The following is a 21715-nucleotide window of genomic DNA, read 5'->3' as shown; positions in this document are numbered from 1 at the left end:
AAAAAAAAAGTACAAAAATAACTAGACCAAAAAAAGATGCAAATGCAACAAATTCCCTGATTCTATTAGATACACTTTTCTGGGGCTGTGATGCTTTTTTTAACAATGTATCACAAACAGAACACCACAACTTGTCCTTGCAACATTTTTATATAAATCTGCTACAGCGAAGCAGGAGAAGGGTTAAGTAAAAAAAAGGAGTGGTTGTAGAGGACTTCCCTGGCTGAGTCATCATTGCTTGATACATGCAGAATGGATCCCATGTCCCTGCTGTTACAGCCGCCTGTCTTCTATCCGGTGTGTACAGGATAATCCTGCTTGTTTCTTTAGATAAGTCACCACATGTCATGTCTGTAGAGGTGAGCAACAAGTCACTGGGGAAAAAACTAATAATTAACTGCCAGGAATGCATCGATTACTACGGTGAGGGAGGTACAAAGGCCTATTTACCACTGTGCCCCCCCCAAATGTGTGTTTTGGAAAGGAAATAGTTAAACAAAATATTTATGAGGATTAATGAGCTGCAAATTTTAAAACTTTTCTGTGAATATATTACAGCCGTTTACAATAACATTCTAAATCCTGTTAAGTAGAAGCCGCAGAAGTATCGCAGCCGTAATATTTATCCGAAAATGTCGCCGTATTATGGCTGTCTGAAAAGGGGAACATAATAAGCCTTTTATTTGTGCATTGACCGGAAAGGAGATTAACTAATATGGGGAGGATGGGAATTGCACAACATGTGTGTGTCCTACACAATCCCCTGCCATGTGCTTTGTGCAGCGCTGACCATATACAATCAGATCTGTCACTCACAATCCAACATTCCGCTGCAGCAGATGTCACACTTTCTATAGGACATTAGTGTTATGTTCGGATCCTCCCACAGCCGACAACCTTTCACACACAGTGGGACGATAACTGGAGTAACAGGCTTTGCCTTATTTTTTTTTTATTATTTTTTTTTTAAATTATTTTTTTTATTATTATTCAAGCAAATGGGATTTTTTTGCAATGCAAAAAGTTTTTTTTTTTTCTTTTTTAGAAAACGTTGCGTAGACGTAACGCCCAACGTGTCTTAACCGTCACATGTTATTTCAGGAAACGCTGTGCGTGTTATTCATTGGTGTAAAGATAAACTAAATCCTCAGAGATATTGTCGTTAAAGTAGTAAGTGGAGGGACATTTTCTGAATCGCCGTGCATAACACCAAACATTTGCATGGCTCTTTGCCAGTTTTCAGAATCTGCCTAATGTCAAATTTCAAAGCTTATGTTTAATAATGACATTTTTAATAAAGGTCTCATTTAGGCTAGTTTCACACTTGCGTTTTTTCCTTCAGTCGCAATCCGCCATCTTGGAAAACAGCGGAATCCGTTAACGGATTCCGCTGCTTCCCATAGACTTATATGGACTATGCATTACGACTGATGGCCCTGCGTTGCATCCACCGGCCGACGCTGCGTTGCATCCGCCGAGCGAAAAGAACGCAGCATGTAGCGTTTTTCTGCGCTTCCCTGAGCGTCAAAAAAAACGAAATGTGCTGGATTCCGTCGGTATCCGTCATTTTTATAATAGAAGCCTGTGGTGGCGGAATCCGTCATTTGACGGATTCCTGTGACGAATCCATCTCTACACAACTGCGCATGCTCAGTTGAGTAATTGTTGAAAAAAAAAAGGTACAACGGATTCCGTTGTTTTGCAGGATCCGTCGCATCAGTTTTACCACTATATGCAACGCATCCGTTACATCCATCACACAACACAATGCAACCAGATGCCGCACAACGCAAGTGTGAAACTAGCCTTAGTCGTCTGTTTGTTTTGGTTCATAACAAAAATGCATTAAAAAGTTCTCCTACCAAATGGGACACACATGGCTTCTGCACTGGCCGAGATTATCATGGGCCCATAGACTTCTATGAGCGATTTTGGTCTGAGTCACATCAAAGCGTTCCATATGTAAGTCCGTATATGATGCGATTTTTCCGGCAATTTTGTGATTTGAATGCGTTTTTCTCGCACAGCACACGGATGTATGATGAGTGATCTATGCATAATCTGTTTTTTTTTTTTTATCTCGCACCCATAGACTTGCATTGGCGAGTCTCACATGGGATACCCTTGCAAAACACGGATCGGAGCTGCCTCATTGGTTCGGGTGCAATGTGAGATTTTCTCGCATTCCACTCATGCAAGTCATACGCAAGTGTGACTCTGGCCTAAGGCCGGTGTCCCACTTGCGATTGCCTAGTGTGTATAATCTCGTGAGTTTCGCGGTGCATCACCCGTCACGGACTCCCACTCTGCTCACAGGAGCGGGTCGGCTGCATTGAGATACAGGCAACCAACCCGCTCCTGTGAGCAGAGTGAGTCTGTGACGGGTGATGCAACGTGAAACTCGCGCGATATACATGCAAGTGGGACACCGGCCTTAGACCTAATCTTGACAAAAAAAAAAGGGTGAATTTTCATGGCTGGACTTGAGCCACTAACGCAGCGTTCCCCAACTCCAGTCCTCAAGGCAAGGACCACCAACAGTGCATGTTTTCAGGATTTCCTTAGTATTGCACAGGTGATAGTTTAATCACCATCACCTGTCCAATACTAAGGAAATCCTGAAAACATGCACTGTTGGTGGTCCTTGACGACTGGAGTTGGGGAACACACTGCTCAAGATCCACCATCAGTGCATATTTTCAGGATTTCCTTAGCATTGATGGAATCATCACCTGTGCAGGTGATTAAACTATCACCTGTGTAATACTGAGGAAATACCAAAAACATGCACTATTGGTCGGTCTTGAGGACTGGAGTTGGGGACCTCTGCACTAAATAATCCTCTTAGTTAGCCCTGGTTCTGTCAAGAGATATTCCATCCAATGTTTTGACAATGAAATCCAACAGGCAACCAACACCCTGTCCAGAGCCGCCAAGCTCATGGATTGGGCTGCTGCGCTGCATTTTAGACCTCTTTCACGCATCGGTATTTGTATGCCAAAAACCAAAAGTGTCCCCAAAATACAGAACAGGTGTCAGTCTTTCAATTATTGTTCCACTCCTGGTGGTGGCATCTAAATACTGATGAAACACTGATGCAAAAATTCAGATGTGTGAAAGAGGCCTAATTTGTTGTCGACTTATTGATCAATGGGATCTGCCTGCTCGGGCCAGCACCTTGTGCTCTTTTATCTCCATTAGAATGGAGTGCCGATACTAAAAATTCCTCATTCTACCAATCAGCAAAGGTCCCAGCGATCAAACCTCCTCTGCGATCTAACGTCTTTAATGCATTATTTCCTGTTGTATCGGTGCCCTGTGACTGCAAGGCAATGCATCGTTGTAGCGAGTAAATTGTGTATATAAAAATGTCTATATTTTTTTTTCCTAATATTTGTAAACATTTTAGAATGTTGTTTCATAAATTTGTTAAGATGTTCAGTTTTCTTGTGCATTTTTTTTTTCTTTTAGTGATTGTGTTTATTTTCCTTTGTGGTTATACAGGTTGTTCCTTATGCATGTACGATATTCGGGGGTCTGCAGTATGGACGCATGATACTTATACAAGGAAGAGTTACCAGCGATGCCGTTAGGTATGTGGCTCAGTGCCCTTGTCTTTTGTTTCCTTTTTGTCTTATCTGATGGAAGTTCCTGTTTTTACCCTCCATTTATATTTAGTTACTAGCTGTACTACCCGGGTTAATAACTGTTATTAACAAAATAGAATGTATTAACAAAAATGTATTCTGCACACAAAAACCACAAAACAGATAGAAATGTAATTATTAAAAGGCAAAAACTAAGCTAATAGAAGCATTTCACAACATATATTTCATCACCATAGATATTCCACACAGATTTAACGAAATTGGCCAAGTAATGTGCTCGGCCTGTCTCTTTCCCGGCCTGTCTCTTTCCCGGCCTGTCTCTTTCCCGGCCTGTCTCTTTCCCGGCCTGTCTCTTTCCCGGCCTGTCTCTTTCCCGGCCTGTCTCTTTCCCGGCCTGTCTCTTTCCCGGCCTGTCTCTTTCCCGGCCTGTCTCTTTCCCGGCCTGTCTCTTTCCCGGCCTGTCTCTTTCCCGGCCTGTCTCTTTCCCGGCCTGTCTCCTTCCCGGCCTGTCTCCTTCCCGGCCTGTCTCCTTCCCGGCCTGTCTCCTTCCCGGCCTGTCTCTTTCCCGGCCTGTCTCCTTCCCGGCCTGTCTCCTTCCATCATCTTATTACCTCACATATAAGCTTCTTATACTATGAATGTCTTTTGTTCCTATAGCAACCACTCACAGCTCCTACTAATAACCTGTAGTTCCAGGCTCCATTTACTTTAATGGAGCCATGTTTTTTGGAGAGGAAAACATAGTCTACGATGTTCCCTGGGTCACATGAGGTGTCTGTGCAAAATTTCGTGATTGTAAATGCGACGGTGCGGATACACTTTTCGTTTCATTTTTTCCCCGTTATGTAGATAGGGGCAAAATGGATTGGTAAATTGGAACGCGTGGGGTTAAAATTTCGCCTCACAGCATAGCCTATGACGCTCTCGGGGTCCAGAAGTGTGATTGTGCAAAATTTTGTGGCAAATGTTAGTCGCGTGCAACCTTTTTACAAGTTTGTTTTGGTTTTTTTTTTCTCTAAAAATGCACATTAAAAAGTCTGAGACAAAAGAGCATGTGATGGTGGAATATGGGGGGTTGTGTATGATTTTTGTGTAGGTTCGTATTTTAGGCGTGGTGCTCTGTCCATTCTGTGTACACTGTCCTGTTTGCAGGTTAATCACCCCCTGCCGGGCTTTTGTCCCTAAAGCGGGCTTTACACGCTACGATATCGTTAATGAATTATCGTCTGGGTCACGTTGTTTGTGACGCACATCCGGGGTCATTAACGATATCGCAGCATCTGACACTTTTGAGCGACCTTAAACGATCGCAAAAGCGGCCAAAATCGTTTGCCGTGGAGAGGTCGTCCTGAAACAAAAAATCGTTTTCTGTTTATTAACAATGTTGTTCCTCGTTCCTGCGGCAGCACACATCACTGTGTGTGACACCGCAGGAGCGACGAACATCTCCTTACCTGCGTCCACCGGCAATGAGGAAGGAAGAAGGTGTGCGGGATGTTACGTCCCGCTCATCTCCGCACCTCCGCTTCTATTGGACGCCTGCCGTGTGACGCCGCAGACCCGGCCAGAGCGACGTCGCAGAGCAGGTATGTGCGTCTGACGGTGCCGTAGCGATAATGTTCGCTACGGCAGCGATCACACAATATCGCACGTACGACGGGGGCGGGTACTATCGCGCTCGACATCGCTAGCCGATGCTAGTGATGTCGCAGCGTGTAAAGCCCGCTTAAGGCCATGTACGCACTTTGCGTTTTTTTTTTCTGCGTTTTGGCTGCGTTTCCAACTGCACTGTGTCATTGACAAAATGCATGCATTCTGATTCCCCAGAAAAGTCTATGAGAATCATGCAAAATCTGTGCGCACGATGCTTTTTGAAACGCAGCGTTTTGATTGTCAAAAATTTGTCAAAAACCCATGCGTTTGAAGAAGCAGCATTTCAATTGTTTTTGCCATTTTGGCTGTGTTCTACCCCCATTAAAATCAATGAGTTGTAGAAAATCGCTGCCAAAATGTGAAGCAGTGCGCTTGCATTGCATTATTGTTGCGATCTGCATGCTTTTTTAACATAACATAGGCAGGTCTTTCGTCTTTCTCTCTCTCGGTCGGTCTGTCGGTCGTTCTCTCTCTCTCTGTCTCTATCTCTCTCTCTCTGTCCATGTCGGTCTCTCCCTCCCACCCACACTGTGCGTGTGCCACGGCTTGATTTGTGGTCACACGTGAAGGACTCACCTGTGATCGCAAATTCCCTGAGTGCCTGCAGTGAGCCGCACGATCAGCTGTGCTTTCACTCAGGTTACTCGCGGCCACACCTGCAGTCCTCCACCTGAGAGCGGTGGCCGCGAGTAACCACAGTGACAGCACAGCTGATCGCGCTACTCACTTCAGTTGTTGCATGGAGCTGACAGGAGCGGCGGTGTTCTACTGCCGATCCTGTCAGCTTCCGATGTAGCTGCGTAATCACAATGAAGTCGGGTGAAGTTCATCCGAGTTCATTCTGATTGCGCGGCACTGTCTCGCAGCCAGCCATGCTCTTTTTGACAGTGCGGTCTCACTCGGCTCTGCTGCTAGTCTATGGGGATGCTGCAGAGCCGAGTGGGACCGCACTGTCAAAAATGTGCGTTCTGGATGCTTTTCCCACTCAGTCTATGGCAGAGAAAGCATCCAGAATGCATGAATTCTCCAGGAATGTGCGCATGTTGCGTTCTGCTGAATGCGTCTCAGAACACAGCTTTTTCGGCTGTGTTCTGAGACGCACAGGCAGTGACTTACGCGCTGCGGAATTGAACACAAAATGTGCACATAGCGTAAGTCTGGAGGAGGGAGGCATGGGATCCACCAAACTCTGTGCTTACCTGGGAGATTATTTAGTCTGTGTGAGAACTTCAAGAGAGAAAGATTAAGATTCATCCTCTGGGGGAGAAGCTGAGGCTCCCCAGAGAGACCTGGACACTTATAGCTTACTGTACTGTATCCATGTTTCTGGACTATTTTACCCTCTGTGTGGTGGATTATTTTATGAACGTTTTGACTTGCTTGGAATAAATGTTCTTTGTATTGTTCAATCATCTCACTCTGTTGATTGTGTGATATCGGAGAAGGACCCTGTGACATAGCACCTGTTTGGTTTTACACTAAATTCAGGACCTTGTATGCACCATATAGATGAATTTGGTGCAAATTTAACCAATGAATATCCCAAGGCAAAACCAAACAAAAAGTGACTTGAATTAAAAAAAAATGATGAATCGGCCACATAATATTCTGACTATGCTGTGGCTAGCTGACTGGTTATTTGCTTGATCCTGTACTGTCTGACCCATCTGCTCGCTGTGGTTACTGCATTGAAGGATCATTATGTGATAGACCACTGGCGGACACAGAGACAGTAAAGAGTACATGTGCACGAAAAGTGTAAGGGCCCTTTTCAGTCCAATAGCTCATCAAAATGCATAATTCCACCTGTTTTGGAGATAGAAATGGGTCCCCTAACCTCTTGGGCCCCTGTGCGGCTGCACCATTGAACACTGAGCCCGGTTTTCTTACTTTGTGCCGATCGCTAAGGCTTCATTCAGACGTCCATGTTTCACATACTGATTTTCACAGATCAAACATGTACCCATTATAATCTATGGAGCTAATCCCGCATCCATGCTTTTTTTTTTTTTTTCTGGACCGTGTGTTTGTGCAAAAAATCATGATGATATATCCGTTTCTTTTACCAGCATAACGGATGAATAGTAATAATACACATCTATAGGTCTGTGAACATCACAGGCAGCACACGGATGACATCAGCCTGCAGTCTATGTGTGGTCTGATGTAACATTTGAGGGGCTGCAGCTTTCACAGTTCTATCACGTTGGACGTCCGCTTTGAAGATACTATGATGGATACGGCCACGGATAGGCTGCAACGTTCACATGGCTTAAACCACGTTACAAGATACCGGGAGGACACCATGCTCAGGGAGGAGTGGTGGCGTTAGTATGGCAAATCTATATGTTTTTTCAAAAGGAGCTATCCTTTAGCAAACATCCATTTTTTAAAGAGAACCTGTCAGCAGGCTTTTGCTATGTAAACCAAGAGCAAAATGCTTTAGGGGCAGAGAACCTGATTCCAGGCGTGTGTCACTTACTAGACTGTGTGCTGTTGTTTCAGTACAATCCAGTGTTTTATCAACAGGAGATTATCACTACAGGACAAGGTGTCTCGTGCCTCCTGGCCCAATCACACCCCCATCACTAATTCATAGAATGGTAGAGTTGGAAGGGACCTCAAGGGCCATCGGGTCCAACCCCCTGCGAGTGCAGGTTTTCTTAAATCATCCCAGCTATATGTTTATCCAGCTTCCGCTTTAAGATTTCCATTGATGGAGAGCTCAATTCCTCGCGCAGCTGTCAATCAGTGGTGTGTGCAGGGTTATACACAGCCCAGCATTACCAGCTCTGCTAGATCTGCAGCAGAGAAAACTGACACAACTGCTGCACTCTCAGATACATCGCTGGAATCGGGGTTTCTGCCCCTACATCATGCTGCTATCAGATTACATAGCAAAAACCTGCAGACAGATTCCCATTAATCAATAACCATTATAAACATATTTGGAACCACTCCCAGAACATTCGTTTTTGATGTCTTGTGGATAAAACCGTAACACATCTCATACGTTGCTCTGGGGTCATTCTGTACCTCCAATTTTATATAGCTATTAAAAATATACAGTTGATAGCCCGTCATTAGTTGTATCTACCAAAATGAGGCATTTCATAAGTTACAAAAACATAGTTATTTATGAAGGTATCTACAATCCATTTATTGCTCGGTAAGTTGTGGTGATGGAGTAAGGCTGCTTTCACACATCCGTTTTTTTGTCATCAGGCACGATCCAGCAAAAAAACTGATGTGACTGATCTGGCGAAAAAACGTATCTGTCACATCAGTTTTTTCCATACGTTCCTTCCGTTTTTTTGACAGATCCGTTGGGATACTGAGCATGCGCAGTTAAAACGGATCCGTCGTTGGATTCCATCATATGCCGGATGATTTCGGATCCAGCGCCCATAGGCTTCCATTATAAAGCATGCCGGACGGCGCCGGATCCCGCGTGGTCCAGTTTTTTGCCAGAGACAAAAAACGCTCCTTGCTGATTCCTTTCCGCCAGCCGGATGAAGAAATTTCGCCGGATGTGGCGGACACCACATGCAACGCAAGACCTTCCGCCACAATCCGGTGCTAATACAAGTCAATGGAGAATAAAACGGATCCGGCACCAAATCCGTTTTATCCGTATTTCGCCGGATTTTGCCTGACAGCAAAAACCAGATGTGTGAAAGCAGCCTTAGGGGGATCCATTTCTGATCATGTTTCATCCTCTTCGTACAGCTATTATTTATCGTAAAATCTGTTATAGGGATTTTAATCTCTATTGAATATTATTATGTCTGTATTCATTATAAGTAGTGTTATAGGAATTTGAGTTTTATAATATCAAACTATTAATACAAGTAATTGTAGTTCTCTGTACTCATGATTCTGTATCTGCTGATGTATGAAGAGGGGGAGTGTTAGCTCCTGTCCTTCTAGGCTTCTCCTGTGTTAAGCCCCACTCACACACAACGTCTTACTAGCGATCCCGACAACGATACGACCTGATAAGGATCGCAGGTAAGTCGCTGGGAGGTCGCAGGTGAGATGTCACACAGTCAGACCTTACCAACAATGCAGTAACGATCAGCGACCTGTATAACGATCTCGGCGGGCGTTGGGACCGTGTTAGGAGGTTGTTGGTAGGTGTCAAACACAGCGATGCGTCCTGCCCAGCAGGACATCGCCTTTTAAGAAAATGGTCCGGACCATTCGGCAATGACTAGCGATCTCACAGCAGGGGCCTGATCGCTGGTAAGTGTCACACATAACGAGATCGCTAGCGAGATCATTGCTGCGTCACAGAAACTGTTACTCAGCAACAATTTCGTTAGCGATCTCATTGTGTGTGATGGGACCTTTAGTAATAGGACAGAAGATAAATCTTTATTGAAGTCAAACAAAGTCTTATTTAGAATAGATAATGCTTACAAGTTCCTTATCTAGTGAGCTGGGAACTAAGGGATTTTTGTTTTATGTTTAGAGTGATATGTCATTGTTTGCAGCTGTTCCTTTGAAGTATTACTATAAAAAACAGATGTAATTATAGAAAGTCAGACACTTATATTTTGCTTTCAAAATTCTGAGTTGTCTCCTCATATATGAGAATAAAGACTTCAATAGGAGCGGATGTATTCGGCCTCTCTGATTGATAAAAAGGAAATTCTCCTGTCTCCTGTCTCGATCTGATTCCCAGGTTCCAGATTGACTTTCAGTGTGGCTGCAGCACTCGCCCTCGCTCGGACATCGCCATTCACTTCAATCCACGCTTTTCTTCTTCGGATGCACACGTCATCTGTAACACCCTGTGCAGGGACAAGTGGCTGGATGAGCAGAAATTCTCAGGCTTCCCACTTCGAAGAGGAAACTCTTTTGTGCTCCTTTTTCTTTTTCTTGCAGACAAAGTAAAGGTAAGAGACTTATGGGATGGAATGTGATGAAACGTTTTTGATTTCAGAAAAGAGAAATGGACGCTCAGATGTGTGTCCGTGAGTCTCTTTTTACTTTTCTCTCCATATCTCTGTGGGTATAGTAATTCTTGCAGGGAATAGGGCACAATATATGTGGCAACATATTTTGGAAGGCTACAATAAGGGTCTGTGCACATGATCAGGACCCGCTGCTTCCTGGACGCAGCAGGTCCGGAGCTGCGGGGAAGCGAGTCTCCTATACAGGAGACCGCAGATGGTCGTGCCCACGATCTGGGTTCGGGGCGCTGCGATCTCTCTTCTGTTCACTCACGTCTCCGCAGCAAAGAATTTACATGCTTGTGGCTCGGAAAGCCTCACCGCAGGTCAGTTCATGCTGCGGGCAGTACTTTGTAGAAATCCCATCCACTGTGCTTGTACTGTGCAACACAGTGTTTTGGACACAGCTGAAACATACTGTGTCCAAAATGCTGTGGACCCTGATCGTGGGCACGCACCTGAACAGTCTCAACCAAGCTCCAATTCCTTTTTGCCGATACTGTGTGTCCATCAGTGAGATATTAAACTTTAGGCCGGGGCTACACGGGGACTAATTCGATCCTCACATGACACTCTGCTCGCACTGACAGTACAGCAGGAGCTGAGTGTCCTGCGAGTGTCACTGCGACTGTGGTCCGATCGTGATCATGTGATCGGACCTCAGCTACGGGGGGCGGGCCGACACTGCGAAGGGGAGGGATTTATCTCCCTCTCTCCTCCGTTGCCGGCTATTGCCATTCTCACCCTGCACTTGCGGAACACCGGTGTACTGCGAGTGCAGTGCAATTTTTTTTTTTTTTTCTCACCCCATAGACTTGAATGGGTGCGAGAGAAACAAGGATCGCATTACACCCACAGCATGCTGCTACTGTTTTCTCGGTCCGATTGGGGCCGAGAAAATAATCGGTCATGGGTGCTGACAAATAGGCTAATATTGGTCCGAGTGGAATGCGATGTTTTATCTCACTCTACTCGGTCCGATTTTCATGCCGTGTGTCTTGGGCCTTATCTGTGTTTTACGGATCTCCTCTCAGCTGACTTACACCACAATGAAAAACTCAACTTTCATGTGGTCGTAAATCTGAGAGAAGCTCCGTAAAAGGCTTACAAACCCTCTGCCAGAGTGAGCTCCCTGACAGACTCTTAGTTACCTCATTCTGCCATGTTGCAGTACAAAAACTATACAAGGCAAAAGGTGCAAACTTTTTAAACTGCAATGACCCATATATTGTTACTGCACAGGGACCCTCTACTGTCGGTGCCTATATAGTGTGCAGGGAGCGTATATAATCCAAGTTGCAGGTCTAGTCTTGTGTGACACCATTTTTTTTCCTATATAGGTCAGCATAAGTGGACAGCATTTCCTGGACTTCTCCTATCGTCTTCCCCTCCGTGATGTGGACACATTGGGGATCTACGGAGATGTCTCTGTAAAGGAGGTGTCATTTCTGAGCACTAATGCAAGTTGCGATATTTACATTCTAACATTGTTTTGTTTCTGGAAACCTTTTCTATCTTTTAATGTCACTTTCTTTACTTTGTATTTCTGTATTGCTTCTGTCCATGTTGTTGACTCCGGTTAATATCTGTATAAGTTATACCAACTTTTTTTTATCCTTCCATTAGCCTTATCATGCTGAAATGACTGAGTACCCGCTCTGCCAGGTAATGTATAATATTCAGACCTAATTATGTACAAGAAAAAATAATTCTATGGTACCGCATTAGCCAGAAAAATCTATGCCCAAAAAGTGCAACAGTAGTCTAGGAGTGACACCGTTAGGCTATGTTCACATGTTGCGTTTTTGCTGCATTTGTAGGCCTTGTGCGCACACAAAGTCAATGAGAATTCTGAAGTGTTGTGCGCATGTTGCTTATATTTTCCTTGCAGGTTTTGGTGCAGAAAAAAGGTGTGTGTGTGTGTGTGGTGTGTGTGTGGTGTGTGTGTGGTGTGTGTGTGGTGTGTGTGTGTGGTGTGTGTGTGCATATCCATATTATATATACGTGTGTGTGTGTGCATATCCATATTATATATATATGTGTGTGTGTGTGTGTGTGCGTAAATATAAAATATATATATATATATATATATATATATATATATATATATATATATATATATATATATATATATATATATATATATATTTTTTATATTTACGCACATATATATATATTTTTTTTATTTATTTTATTTTAGGGAAATAAATGGCTGGAAGAGATACAAAATGCAGGAAAAAAGTAAATAAAAATAAATATATAAATAATATATATTATTTATATATTTAGTTTTATTTTTTTCCTGCATTTTGTATCTCTTCCAGCCATTTATTTCCCTAAAAAAAAAAAACATGTATGGCACCAAAATGCACCCCAAAAAAATGCATTTTTCGTCTGTTTTCTGTTGGTGCATTTACTGCCACAAGGTGTGGATTTTGGTGCCGAAAAGTTCTGCATCCAAAAAGTCAGCATGCGCACATACCCTTGCTGTGTTTTTGAATGCAGCAAAACCAGATCTCATGGAAGTAAAGACTAAACAAAAAAGTAAGTTGTGTTTGTTTTTTTTTTTTTTTGGTTTTTTTTTTGTGTCATTTGTCCTCGGTGCATTTTTAATTCACCACAAAGGCAGCAAAAGACGCAGCTGTGGTTTTTTCACTCTCATTGCTTTCAATGGTGAAAAAAGCAGCAAAAATGCTGAAAGAGCTGACTTGTTGCCTTTTTCAAAAACACAGCAGTTTTCCATTTCCGTTAAAAAAAAACAAAAAAACAAGTGTGTGTGCATGAGAATTCTAAAATCTCATAGCTTTTGCTGGTATTGTAAAAAAACAGACTTTTAGTTGCCTAAAACCCCATGCATAAACGGCAATGTGGGAACATAGCCTTTAATGGCTAACCAGAAATCAAGTATGAGTCTTCTGGTTAGCCAATAAAGGTATCACTTCTAGAAAACTTTTCTTTTTGGGCAAATTTGGTATGACCTTATTCCAATATAATAAAATGCAATTTTCGCTTTGTACACCAGATGGAGCCACAATGTGATACAATGTGAATGTTCTTGAACAACGTGAATGTTCTTGAACGAAGTAGTTCTACTCTAGAGTTAGAAGATGACCACTACTTTTTTTTTTTTTTATTGTTGGCTTATCAACGATAACAGCTGATTGGTAGGGGTGTGACGCCTGCCACTCTTGCCAATCAGATATTGATGACTTATCCTAGGGATAGTAGCGGCCAACCTCTTTAATTTTCAAAAACCATTGATGAAAAATATTTGTTTATAAACAGAAGCTTCCTCTTGACACATTGTTTCCTACTAGAGTTACTTCCTTCCTTTCGCAGCAGATGAAATGTAAGTTCTGATGCAAGGAATTTTAAGTTTCCCTTCCTGTTATCAGACTAGACCGTCCTAATGTGTAATTTGTAGCAAAGTCTGTTGGAAAGGAGAAATAGTCTGGATAAAAAAAGGCAAAAATAATAAAATATAACCTAAAAGGAAAAAAAAATGCTCTGAAGGCTATGTCCGCACTTTGCGTTGTCCTAGTTGCAGTTCTAAACGCATCATTTGGCAGAAATTGCTTTTGACCACAGAATCGCGGTAAGTACGCGTGCGTTTTTAGCGCTTTTTACATGCTTTTTCCCATTGCGTTTAGACAGGTGCGTTTTGAACATAAAGACACTGCTAAATAAAGTTTAAACAGTCAAACACAATGAAAAAGGGGGACAAAAAAGAAACTCATATATAATTATTGAAATAATAACGAAAATAGTTATATTTCATAGAATTATAGCGGTTTTATACTATATCGCTAAAATGGCAATAAATTAATATTTTTCATTAATTTAGTTGTCGGACTATGTGTGTGTGTAAAGGGACATATTATTTCATTATTTTGATGTCAAAAACGAATGTTTTCTGCACCTGAAAGCATGTAAAACATTGGAATTTTGATGTTTCTGGCTTTTTTTCAACTACTCATTGACTTCAATGTTATTAAAACGCAGCCCAAATAGCAAAAACAATTGACATGCTGCGCCAACTGCCGATCCAGCTGCCTGCACATTGAACTGAAAACTAAAGCCAAAGATGAAGGGTTAGGGTATCGTCTGGGGTACTGCCCAGGCCACAAAAGCTAGTGCATTGTGCATTAGTTTTTGTGCCCCCCGGCAGCGCTTGGACAATACCACAACCCTTCAACTTTTGGGCTTAGGGTACTTTAACCCTACGTTTTTTTAACATGCGTCCTGAACATTTTTTTAATGCAAAAACTGATCCAATTCAAATGTGTTTTCATTTCAATGCATTTGCAATGGGACTTGGGTCAACATGCGTTCACATGCGGTTGCGTGCGGTACAGTCAGGATCCAGTGATTTGCAGTAATTTAATTTTTTTCAAAAACGCTACTTGTAGCGTTTTTGATCTACGTCCAAATACTGCATGTCACCGGATCCTTACTATACTGGCACGCAACCGCATGTGAACGGTGGTATGCTGATACAAAAGGATCCTGTTTGCTCTACTGAACATGCCAGAAACCAGCTCCCCTCTCCACCCCTCTCCACCCCCCCTCAGCCTCCCTCTCCCCCGTCTCCCTCCCTCTTCCTTCCTTCCTCCCTCTCCCTCCCTCCCTCCCTCCCTCTTCCTCCCTCCCTCCTCCTCCCTCCCTCCTCCCTCTTCCTCCTTCTTCCTCCCTCCCTCCCTCTCCTCTTCTCCTCCCTCTCTCCCTCCCATCCCTCCCTCCCTCTCTCCCTGTCTCCCTCCTCTTCCTTCCTCCCTCTTCCTTCCTCCCTCTTCCTTCCTCCCTCTTCCTTCCTCCTCTTCCTTCCTCCCTCTTCTTCCTCCCTCTTCCTTCCTTCCTCTTCCTTCCTCCCTCCCTCCCTCTTCCTTCCTCCCTCTTCCTTCCTCCCTCTTCCTCCCTCCCTCCCTCTTCCTTCCTCCCTCTCCTTCCTCTTCCTTCCTTCCTCCCTCCCTCCCTCCCTCCCTCCCTCCCCTCCCTCCTCCCTCTCCTCCCTCCCTCCTCCCTCTTCCCCCTCCCTCCCTCTTCCCCCTCCCTCCCTCTTCCTCCTCCCTCCCTCTTCCTCCTCCCTCCCTCTTCCTCCTTCCTCCCTCCCTCTTCCTCCTTCCTCCCTCCCTCTTCCTCCTCCCTCCCTCCTCTTCCTCCTCCCCTCCCTCCCTCTTCCTCCTCCCTCCCTCCCTCTTCCTCCTCCCTCCCTCCCTCTTCCTCCTCCCTCCCTCCCTCTTCCTCCTCCCTCCCTCCCTCTTCCTCCTCCCTCCCTCCCTCTTCCTCCTCCCTCCCTCCCTCTTCCTCCTCCTCCCTCCCTCTTCCTCCTCCCTCCCTCCCTCTTCCTCCTCCCTCCCTCCCTCTTCCTCCTCCCTCCCTCCCTCCCTCTTCCTCCTCCCTCTTCCTCCTCCCTCCCTCTTCCTCCTCCCTCCCTCTTCTCCTCCCTCCCTCTTCCTCCTCCCTCCCTCTTCCTCCTCCCTCCCTCTTCCTCCTCCCTCCCTCTTCCTCCTCCCTCCCTCTTCCTCCTCCCTCCCTCTTCCTCCTCCCTCCCTCTTCCTCCTCCCTCCCTCTTCCTCCTCCCTCCCTCTTCCTCCTTCCTCCCTCTTCCTCCTTCCTCCCTCTTCCTCCTTCCTCCCTCTTCCTCCTTCCTCCCTCTTCCTTCCTCTTCCTTCCTCCCTCCCTCCCTCTTCCTCCCTCCCTCCCTCCCTCCCTCCTCCCTCTTCCTCCCTCCCTCCCTCTTTCCTCCCTCCCTCCTCCCTCCCTCTTCCTCCCTCCCTCCCTCCCTCTTCCCCACCCTCCCTCTTCCCCCTCCCTCCCTCTTCCCCCTCCATCCCTCTTCCCCTCCCTCCCTCTTCCCCCTCCCTCCCTCTTCCCCCTCCCTCCTCTTCCTCCCCCCTCCCTCCCTCTTCCTCCCCCCTCCCTCCCTCTTCCTCCCCCCTCCCTCCCTCTTCCTCCTCCCTCCCTCCCTCTTCCTCCTCCCTCCCTCCTCCTCCTCCCTCCCTCCCTCTTCCTCCTCCCTCCCTCTTCCTCCTCCCTCCCTCCCTCTTCCCTCCTCTCCTCCTCCCTCCCTCTTCCTCCTCCCTCCCTCTTCCTCCTCCCTCCCTCTTCCTCCTCCCTCCCTCTTCCTCCTCCCTCCCTCTTCCCCCTCCCTCCCTCTTCCTCCTCCCTCCCTCTTCCTCCTCCCTCCCTCTTCCTCCTCCCTCCCTCTTCCTTCCTCCCTCCCTCTTCCTTCCTCCCTCCCTCTTCCTTCCTCCCTCCCTCTTCCTTCCTCCCTCCCTCTTCCTTCCTCCCTCCCTCTTCCTTCCTCCCTCCCTCTTCCTTCCTCCCTCCCTCCCTCCCTCTTCCTTCCTCCCTCCCTCCCTCCCTCTTCCTTCCTTCCTTCCTCCCTCCCTCCCTCCCTCTTCCTCCCTCCTCCCTCCTCCCTCTTCCTCCCTCCCTCCCTCTTCCTCCCTCCCTCCCTCTTCCTCCTCCCTCTCCCTCCTTCCTCTTCCTCTCCCTCCCTCCTCTTCCTCCTCCCTCCCTCCCTCTTCCTCCTCCCTCCTCCCTCTTCCTCCTCCCTCCCTCCCTCTTCCTCCTCCCTCCCTCCCTCTTCCTCCTCCCTCCCTCCCCCTCCCTCCCTCTTCCTCCTCCCTCCCTCCCTCTTCCTCCTCCCTCCCTCTTCCTCCTCCTCCCTCTTCCTCCTCCCTCCCTCTTCCTCCTCCCTCCCTCTTCCTCCTCCCTCCCTCTTCCTCCTCCCTCCCTCTTCCTCCTCCCTCCTCTTCCTCCTCCCTCCCTCTTCCTCCTCCCTCCCTCTTCCTCCTCCCTCCCTCTTCCTCCTCCCTCCCTCTTCCTCCTCCCTCCCTCTTCCTCCTCCCTCCCTCTTCCTCCTCCCTCCCTCTTCCTCCTCCCTCCCTCTTCCTCCTCCCTCCCTCTTCCTCCTCCCTCCCTCTTCCTCCTCCCTCCCTCCCTCTTCCTCCTCCCTCCCTCCCTCTTCCTCCTCCCTTCCTCCCTCTTCCTCCCTCCCTCTTCCTCCCTCCCTCTTCCTCCTCCCTCCCTCCCTCCTCCTACTCCCTCCCTCCCTCTTCCTACTCCCTCCCTCCCTCTTCCTACTTCCTACTCCCTCCCTCTTCCTACTTCCTACTCCCTCCCTCCCTCTTCCTACTTCCTACTCCCTCCCTCTTCCTACTTCCTCCGCCCTCCCTCTTCTTCCTCCGCCCTCCCTCTTCTTCCTCCGCCCTCCCTCTTCTTCCTCCTCCCTCCCTCTTCCTCCCCTCCCTCCCTCTTCCTCCCCTCCCTCCCTCTTCCTCCCCTCCCTCCCTCTTCCTCCCCTCCCTCCCTCTTCCTCCCCTCCCTCCCTCTTCTTCTTCCCCCTCCCTCCCTCTTCTTCTTCCCCCTCCCTCCCTCTTCTTCTTCCCCCTCCCTCCCTCTTCTTCTTCCCCCTCCCTCCCTCTTCTTCTTCCCCCTCCCTCCCTCTTCTTCTTCCCCCCTCCCTCCCTCTTCTTCTTCCCCCTCCCTCCCTCTTCTTCTTCCCCCTCCCTCCCCTCTTCTTCCTCCTCCCTCCCTCTCCAACAATCCTATCAAATAACACTTGCGTATGCATGTGTTCTGCATGAGTCCTCACATAGCCTCCTACATACATATAGCCCCCTATATATAGTATGAACCCCCACATAGCTCCCCTATATGCAATGTGAGCTGCCACATAATAAAATGTGAGCCCCATATAGCCACTATTTATTCACTGTGAGCTCCCATATAGCCCCTCTATATACAATGTTAACCCCCACATTAGCTTCCTATATACGGTATAAGCCCCCACATGGCCTCCTATATACAGTATGAGCCCAACATAGCCTATATTAGCTGATAAAGAGTTTTTATTTCACACGTCTTTTTGCCTTTTGTGACCACTCTTGCAATCAATAATGGCTATATTTATGATGCAAAACTCAAACTAAATGTAAAACTTTTTTTTTTAAATTTTAAATATGTTCATTTCTATTTCTTCAAGCCTTTAAAACCTGGAAATTCGGATCTGGTGAGTGCATTGTGGTGTGTGCATCTACCATGCCCAGCCATGGCTGTGACTATACTGTACCTGGACCAGGGTACAGCCAAATAATGTTGGTGCCTATTGTTCATATAATCAGTTTCCATAATGTATAAAGATACTTTTATATTTTAGGACTTCATTCATAGAATGTCCTTCTTTTTTCTTTGCAAACAGACTCTTCCCCTGTCCAGGCCGTTGCCCATGGGCTTGTCAGAAGGTCAGATGATCTTAGTTCGCGGTTTGGTGACTGAAAACCCGGAGGAGTCAGTTAATTATGATTTTATTTTGCTTTCCATTGTTTGATTTCTTTTAATATTGTGTTATATTGTCAGTTCTCAAGATTTACCTCGCCCCAAAGTAACATGCTGTTATATTTTTGATACTGGGGTCTTCTTATGTGGCTATTGGGTCCCCTTAAGCATCAGGTTTCTGGTGTAGCTGCTACTTCTGTACCCCCTATAGTTGATTTAGGGCTCTAGGCTGTATGAATTGACCATATTATTTTTGTGCCATTTACATTATTTGTACAGCCTCTTCTGTGTAAGCAATTGATATATAGAAGCCATCAATGTATTGCTGTTGACGGGTCTTGTCATTTGGGTGCAGATGTGATTGAGATGTCAGAAATGTCACCTGATTTCAAAATGACTACATTATTGAACAGATTTTGGACCCCGTGAGGCCGGTGTACTTACTGTGAAAATCAATTTTCGAATGACTGTCATTTTTGGTGAAAGTTTACTTGTCTGATATTAAAATAAGTAGATTTTAATTCCAAAAATGTTCATCTTAATATGAGGATTATATCATCATTGTGACACAGATTTTTACACCTTGGTCAAAATTAGTTGAACTTCCAACAAGCAGTAAATTAACCCCCGCACTATGTATAGGGGATTACTTGAATTTAAATTGTCATTTTTAATCATAAATTCATTCTATAAAGGTTATATAAATATTTTATGTTTCCAGTTTGTGTAGAGTTTTTGTACTTAAACACTTTAAGGCTATGTGCGCACAAAGCGTTTTTTTTGACAGTGTGTTTTTAACGCAAAAAAACGCACCGGAAAAAAACACATGCGTTTTTACCGCCTTTCGGTGCATTTTTGGCTGTGTTTTGGATCACTGCATTTTGCTGCATTTTTCCAATTCATTGCATGGGTGAAAAACGCAGGACAGAATTGACATGTCCATTTCATTTTTTTAAATTTATTTTATTTTTTTTTTAGCTCAAAAACACAGCTAAAAAAAAGCTGTGTGCGGACAGCAAAAATGAAAAGTCATAGACTTTGCTGGGGAAGCAAAGTCATGCAGTTTTGAGCCCAAAAAACGCACCCGAAAAATGCGCAAAAATGCCACAAAAAACGCTCAGTGTGCACATAGCCTTAGGCTGTGTGAACACAATATGGTGTCTTTTGTTGGGTTTTTGAGTGCAGTTTAGCTACAAAACTGCAAGCAAATCCTTATGCCTGTGAGCGTGCTAACATGCTAAGAGGGCAGAATGATGCAGGAACTAAGGGTACCGTTACACTTTAGCGACGCTCCAGCGATCCCACCAGTGATCTGACCTGGTCAGGATCGCTGGTGCATCGCTACATGGTCGCTGGTGCGCTGTCAATCAGGCAGATCTCACCAGTGACCAGCCCCCAGCGATGTGTGAAAGCGATGCTGCGCTTGGTAACTAAGGTAAATATTGGGTAACCAAGCGCTTGGTTACCCGATATTTACCTTGGTTACCAGCGCACACCGCTTAGCGCTGGCTCCCTGCACTCGTAGCCAGAGTACACATCGGGTTAATAAGCAAACTGCTTTGCTAATTTACCCGATGTGTACTCTGGTTACGAGTGCAGTGAGCAGAGGGCTGGCACTGGCAGCCTGAGAGCGGCGGACGCTAGTAACCAAGGTAAATATCGGGTAACCAAGCACAGCGCTTTCGCTTGGTTACCCGATATTTACCTTGGTTACAGCTTATAGCAGGCTGCCAGACGCCGGCTCCCTGCACATTCAGATCGTTGCTCTCTCGCTGTCAAACACAGCGATGTGTGCTTCACAGCGGGAGAGAAACAACTAAAAAATGAACCAGAGCAGTGTGTAACGAGCAGCAGGAGCCAGGTCTCTGCTTAGTGTCACATACAGCGAGATCGCTAATGAGGTTACTGGTGCGTCACAAAAACCGTGACTCAGCAGCGATCTCGCTATGTGAGAAGTACCCCTAACGCCCTTGTGACTAGTCCCTGTGCTCATTAGCATATCATAAGGGATCTTTAGAAATACTTTTTCTAAAGATTTCTTTATCTATGCTACTGTATACAGGGACAGTTAGGTAGGGATTAGCAATATACACCCAGAACTGCTCGTGGCTCTCTGTGCATATTGCACCTGACAGGTTCACTTTAATTGCATACAGTTTGGTAGTGGTTCAGGTCCTGAGACTCCAACCAATTGCCTCAAAAGATCGCTAAAAAGTGCTTAGGTAAGGAAATAGCAATGCACTTCTCCAGCCCGAGAGGACTCGCAGCAGAGGATGGGTGCAATAAAAAGTCAAAGGCTTCCACTGCTCCTGTACTCTGCTGTACTCCCCCTGTTTCCTGAGTTGGGCACGTCTCAGCCATCTTTTGAGCCAGACACACCAGGACGTCCACCGATGTGCATGCAATTAAAACGTCTGAAAAAGCATTAAAAAAAGTTTTCTTTACACTGTAAAGCATACCTATAAGATGTGTCGGAATGAGTTGTTGTGTATGTATATAAAGAATTACACAATTTCTGCTATGCCTCTACAGTATCTGTGATTTTCTGTTGTCTCTTGAGCTAGTGGAGACAAGCTACCATGGTGTCTCCAGTATGCAGCACACCAGACATGAGGGATTTCTCCACCCCTATCCCTTTGTAGCACAGTGAGGCAGCGGCAGTAAGGACATAATATATCTGTATAGTGACTCTAATACATGTATAACAGACACAAGCATGGTTATTCTGTATATAGTATATAGTCAGCCTTTATTGCATAGGACAGGATCACCTTTATATGGGTTGTACTAGAAATCTGTATTGTAGGTGATAACATTGGTATTTTTTTTTAATTTTTTATAATGGAAGAATTGGGTTTTCCACCAGTATCTTACACGTGTGATCTATTCTCTTACAGGATCACTTTCTCGCTGAAGTCTAAGAATAACACTCCTTTCAAACTTACCGCGAGCTTCAAAGACAATTCTTTGTGCTACGACTACTCCATGGGACAGTCATGGGGGGAACCACAAAAAATCCACACGCCTTTCTTTGTGTTTCCATGAACAGAAATATTTTGAGGTAAGCGCTTTGGCTATTAGATACAGGTGCTGATGTGTCTCCCCAATCAACGTGTCTGTAGCTTACCAATATTATCAGCGGTACATGTATCACCATGACGTACAAATTGCAGTAATGCCTGAGACCTCATTTTACAGTTCATAATGTCTACA

The 21715-nt window shown here is 45.6% G+C and overlaps 1 protein-coding gene across 2 annotated transcripts; it reads left to right on the top strand.

Moving 5' to 3' along the window:
• Positions 1–242: 242 nt before the first annotated feature.
• Positions 243–21560, top strand: LGALS12 (galectin 12). Of its 2 annotated transcripts, none has more exons than XM_075326139.1 (8): positions 243–297; positions 3505–3593; positions 9949–10162; positions 11560–11679; positions 11846–11884; positions 18210–18236; positions 18426–18514; positions 21400–21560. In XM_075326139.1, the coding sequence occupies exons 1-8, from the start codon at positions 253–255 to the stop codon at positions 21545–21547; spliced, it is 771 nt and encodes a 256-aa protein (XP_075182254.1). In that variant the 5' UTR covers positions 243–252; the 3' UTR covers positions 21548–21560. The 2 variants fall into 2 exon arrangements, with proteins under 2 accessions (XP_075182254.1, XP_075182255.1); XM_075326140.1 differs by having other exon boundaries at positions 18426–18468; positions 21400–21497.
• Positions 21561–21715: the final 155 nt, after the last annotated feature.

Source organism: Anomaloglossus baeobatrachus, chromosome 10, assembly GCF_048569485.1.
Source record: "Anomaloglossus baeobatrachus isolate aAnoBae1 chromosome 10, aAnoBae1.hap1, whole genome shotgun sequence".
NCBI lineage: Eukaryota > Metazoa > Chordata > Amphibia > Anura > Aromobatidae > Anomaloglossus > Anomaloglossus baeobatrachus.
This window is presented reverse-complemented; position numbering and strand designations above follow the sequence as displayed.